Source organism: Pezoporus wallicus, unplaced genomic scaffold (assembly GCF_028554395.1).
Source record: "Pezoporus wallicus isolate ANWC-B61680 ecotype Strahan unplaced genomic scaffold, APGP_CSIRO_Pwel_v1 contig_448, whole genome shotgun sequence".
In the NCBI taxonomy this organism is placed as follows: domain Eukaryota; kingdom Metazoa; phylum Chordata; class Aves; order Psittaciformes; family Psittacidae; genus Pezoporus; species Pezoporus wallicus.
Window position 1 is genome coordinate 979,160 of NW_026636279.1, and position 5,198 is coordinate 984,357.

A 5,198-nucleotide genomic window follows, 5' to 3' on the forward strand; every position below is an offset into this window, starting at 1 on the left:
CGGGAAACGCTGCTTGTACCCAGAGAACGACACCAGCCGGAGGACAGCCCCGTCCCTTGCTCTGGGCCTCCCTCTAGGCGGGCGGAGAGCAACCCCCGAGCTCCGGCACGGCGGGACCGGGCTCTGCGGGGCGCGGAACAGGCGGGTGGCTGGCGGCTGCACCTCCCACCGACAGAGGGCGCCAGTCCGGGGCGGGGTGGGAGCGTGGCGCGGGTGGCTGGCCGCGGTGCATGCCGGTACCAGCGGGCTGTGCGAGGCTTTAGGTCCGCCGCGCGGCCGGCCGAGGGGATGATTCGTCGTCGTCGCTCGTTCGGCGGGGGCTGCGCCTCAGTGCCCGGCTCCATGGTGGGGAAACGGCGGCGGGCGCCGCGGCAGAACGCGATGGGGGCGCGGGACGCCGAGGAGGCCGCGGTGAACAGCCACGTCCTGCAGTTCTACTTCCACCAGGCCTTAGCGGCCTACCGCGCCGGGCGCAACCGCGACTTCCGACAGCTCCGCGATGTCATGCAGGGTGCGCCGGGGCCGAGGGGGGGAGCCGGGGCCGCGCCGTGTTGTACCAGCGCCGTGTAACCTACCCGTTGTCCCGCAGCGCTGCTTGTGCGGCCCCTGGAGAAGGATCACGTCATGGCCCGGAGGCTGCGCTTGATGCAATTCCTGTCACGGGTCGAGGAAGGCGAGAACCTCGGTGCGTCCCCAAACCTCCCAGTAATACCCTGGGAAAAGACGCGGCCGGGTGAGCCTTCAGCCCGTTGTCCCTGTGCTCCGTCTCAGTAGCAGGCAGGAGCAGCGTTTCTGCGCAGAGCAGAAGCCTGGGCTGAAGCTGTTCATCTGTAGCAGCTTTTCCCTGAAGGCAAGGGTCTGAAGAGCGTGGCTTTTCATGTCTGCATCGTGCTGCCATAGGCAGGAGTAGTGTCCTAGATACCAGTCTGTCCTGTTAGCCAGACACACACCAACATTAGTGTACATATCCAAGTTAGATGTAAGTTCTTCACTGTGAAGGTGGCAAGACCCTGGAATGGGTTGCCCAGAGAAGTGGTGAATGCTCCATCCTTGGCAGTGTTCAAGGCCAGGTTGGACAGAGCCTTGGGTGACATGGTCTAGTGTGAGGTGTCCCTATGGCAGGGGATTGGAACTGGATGATGTTAAGGTCCTTTCCAACCCAAACCATTCCGTGATTCTACAGTTCTGTGGTTGTGGCTTTGGCTCAGCCTTGTTGCTTCTGCAACATTCCCCCAGATCAGTTATTAATAAGCACATGGTGCTTCTGTACCTTCCTATGCCTAGGGGTGGATCTTGCAGTTTAGGCCCTTGGCAGACAGCCTTCCGTTCCTTCTCACCTTCATCCTTGGTAGCTGTAGGATTTGCAGTCGGAACAGGCAAACAAGTGACTAAATCTGTGTAAGATGTCTGTGAACTCCTCACAAACCACCAGCTCTGGTTTCTTGTAGATTGCACTTTTGATAAGGAGTCAGACCTCACCCCGCTGGAGTCAGCAATCGGTGTCCTGGAGCTTATTCATACAGAATTCGCTGTGACTCAGGAGACAATGGAAACTCTTCGGGAAATGGTGAAGGAAGCTGTAAGATGTTTTTGAGTAAATACTCTGTTTTACAAAGGTCTTGTGTAAATGACAGTGAAAATTGCCTCAGGTATACCATCATTAGGGCTGACTTATCTGCAAATGTGTATCTTCAGTGCATGTGCTTCTTCATCAGTTAATGTAGAAGAGTTTCTTTGTAAGTTGATACTAAGCTGTTACCTGTGCTGTGCTTGATGATCATATATGCTTTTCCAAAGTTGATCTACAGAGCATGGTAAGTTCAGTGTCAGCAGAGAAAATGGTTTTTGTTTTCTCCTGTAGGCTGTTATTGTCTGCATCAGAAACAGAGAGTTTGAGAAAGCTGCAGAAATTGTCAGGAGGCATATAGGGAAGGAGCTCAAAAGCCAGGTGAGTCTGTGCTGGAATGAGAGACAGCTGCTTGAGCACTGTCTGGTATGTCCTGTGGGGTGTTGGGGTGCAGGGGTACCTGGAGGAGTTTCTGGTATGTCTTACAGGGTGGGCAGTATGACCCCTGAGGGTTTAAGAGGTTTCCTTGAGAAGCACACACACAAACAAGAAAGAAAGGTAAGGATTCCAAAACTGGAATTAAAGAGTCCTCCTTGAGCAATGGACCCTGAGTGCTCTGCATTTCTCAAGCATATTGATAATTTCTGAAGCTCCATCTGTTACTTGTATTCTCTCGTGTGTCTCCATGGGTCTTCCAGGTATTGGTATTCATCCTTTACCTCAAGGAAAACTCAGGCTCATGTGTAGAGCATGAATTGGTAAGGGTTGGTTCTGAAAGCAAGAGTCCCCATTCCTCTTTCTGTAGGCAATGAAATGTCTTGGGTGCTGGAGCAGAAAGTCAGGATTGCTGAAACAAGGTGATGGGCCTGTTCCTCTGGCCTTTTCCTAGCCTTGTGTTAGTGTAAAGTAGTTGTGCCTGGAGAATCTCAAATAGGAAGGGGCCACACTTCACCTGGATCCTAGCTCCTGTGTTTATATCCTTGTATCTATTCAGAGCATTCTTACCTCTCCTCTAGAAAAAGAAGAAAGAGTTGCTGACTGTCATCCAGGGCAAGGATTGCAGTCATCCAGTGGTCAGAAACTTCTCTTACAAGGACTTCCAGCGGAGCACATTTCAGTTCCTGGAGACTTACATGGATGATTCGGAGCCCCTGCTGCAAACAGTATGTGTCTGCCTTGCCTACCTGGCTTCCCAGTACAGCACAGGGTGTAGATATTGGGGGAACCAACACTTACTTTGCCAGAAGGCAATGAAATACAGGAATTTGTCTTTTACATGCCTTCTGTATCAGTTAATGAGTTTGAGTTTATGCAGCTAATTAATGGTGGATTAAATCCAAAATACCACAAAATCAGTCTATTCCAGAAAGGTTTCTAGAGGTGAATGCATCTTTCAGTCTGTGTAACAAGTTTTAATTGATAAGCATGAGCTCTGTACCTGGGGCTGATTTAGCTGCAGGTGGCAGCTAAAAATGCCTTTGAGAGGAGATGACATTGGGTGCCAGTACAAGGAATCATCTTTTAATGGTTATGTGCTTTTTCTTTGTCCAAGATAATTAAAAAGACTTCGAGCTCAGAACATGCAAAAAAACCAAGACGCCTATCAGTGACTCCTGAGTCTGCAAATGGGCCAAAGGATGATACTCTGGAGCCATTGGGAGAAGGAGAGGGCCCAGAAGGAACTCCAGAGCCTGCAGAAATGCCGGAAGACCTGGAGGGAGCTCCCAGCCCTGCAGAAGGGGCAGATGACCCCACAGCAGGTTCAGATCTTAGGGAAGGAACTAGTGACTTTGCAACAGCATCTGAGCCTATGGAAGAGGGTACTGACCCAGAAGCAACTCCTGATCATATAACAGCAACGGATAATAACTTCGAAGATGCATCAGAGCCTATGCATATATCTAAAGAACTAGCAGCAGCAGCAACTCCAGAACTTCCAGCTGCTGACCCAGCAGCAACTCCACAACCTCTGGGAGTGTCCTGCATGGACTCAAAAAGGTGAGCAGAGGAATCTGGGCCTGCACTGTGGATAAAGTGTGGCAGCCGTTCTCTTCCAGTCAGTAGTTTCCTCTCTCCAGGTAGCTCTTAAGTTTTCCCCCATGCCAGCCTCAGGGGGTCTGCCCAAGCAAGCCCTGGAGGTGCTCAGTGTATGGCTTCTGTCTAGATCACAGTAAAAGTGTTCAGTTGGTTTGGGATTTTTTTCTGCAGATACTGCAAACCAGGGAGGGAGGGCAGTGGCTGGCAGCAGGTTTGCTCTCACAAAGCAGCGTTTGGTGTCCATGTGGCTCAACCCTTATTTGAGAATAGCACATGAGCATATTCTCTAAAGACCTGCTTCGTTGCTGCACCACCTGGTTTAAAAGGAGGGAGGACTGAAGGGCTGAGAATGCCTTCTTCACTAAATTTTATTTGCACCTTGGGATCAGTTATTGAGGGTCACACCCTTTGGGAAAAGCCTGATTTCAGTGAATTGGAGCCACTTTGGTGGTATTTCTACAACCTGCTCAGTTCTGTTTGTTTTGTAGGGGGCCCTCTGGAACTGAAACCACGTATGGGATTTCTGTTCTGAGAGAAGCTTTCAAGATCCTGTCTGACTCCCGGGATTCTGGTGCACTCTTCACCAAACTGGATGAAACAGACTTTTCTTTCCCCAAGCAACTGTCTCCTTCTGTATCCCACAGAACCAAGAAACGGAAAGAAGCGGAGAAACAAGATTCTGACATCTCAGACTCTCCTGAAATTATCCATAAGACCAGGCGCTTGTACACAATAAGCAAACTGGTCATGGAGCAAGACAGCCAGTGCAGCGAGTTGAGTGAGAGGCCAGACTCTTCCCAGGAGCCAGTTGTATCTTCTGCTTCCAGACCTGTTCAGAAATTGTGTGACCCGCCTGTGTCTACCAACAGTGCCAAGTATGAAGTCCATCTCTTCTGGTATATTCTAATATGCACCCAGTCTTTTGACTTGCAGCTGACATTGGTAGCATGAACAAAAACCTTTCTCTTGAATTCAAGATGAGTGTATTGATCATCTTTGTCTGCTAGCATATGTGCAACTGGGCAAAGTAAATACTTTGTCCTTACACTTCACTGTTTGGGGTAATGGGGAGGAGAAGATTACCTGTTTTCCACTGGCAGTGGGTTGGAGATACTGCAGGTAGTACTGGTAGGCAATTCCAGTGTGTGTATTGTGGGTAATGTGTGTTTCTCTGTGCTTTGGTTAGTGACACTGACAGTGGAAAGAGTTCATGGATGCATCTAGTGGTGTGTTTTAAACTCTCTTTACTTCTTCACCTTGCTTAAGGTATCTGGGTTTTTTGGTTTTGTTTTTTGGGTGGTTTTTTTTCCCCCCTGACACCAGTGTTGGATAAAAAACTCCTAGTTGTAACTTTCTCTTTCAGTATGAGTTGTTGCTTACCTTGCAGCTGAAATGACTGCAGTAAGATGTGGGACTATGTTAGGGGGTTTTTCCTGTTTATAAGGATTACCCACAGAAGACAGCAAAGTAGGCTTACTGGCAGAAGTTTAAAATTAGGACTGTTAGGAGACTGTAAAACTATGAGTCTCATGAGTAGTTCCTGTAGGCTGTAACAAGGGTGTGGCAAAGCTTCCTGCTTAAACATCTGAGTTGC

At 49.6% G+C, this 5,198-nt stretch overlaps 1 protein-coding gene across 1 annotated transcript; it reads left to right on the forward strand.

The window, feature by feature from the left end:
- The first annotated feature begins 288 nt into the window (after positions 1-288).
- On the forward strand, positions 289-4,618 carry TERF2 (telomeric repeat binding factor 2). The gene is made up of 7 exons (XM_057399920.1): positions 289-511; positions 590-685; positions 1,449-1,579; positions 1,862-1,948; positions 2,584-2,730; positions 3,120-3,565; positions 4,093-4,618. Exons 1-7 carry the CDS (start codon positions 289-291, stop codon positions 4,553-4,555), a joined length of 1,593 nt encoding a protein of 530 aa, XP_057255903.1. The 3' UTR covers positions 4,556-4,618.
- Positions 4,619-5,198: the final 580 nt, after the last annotated feature.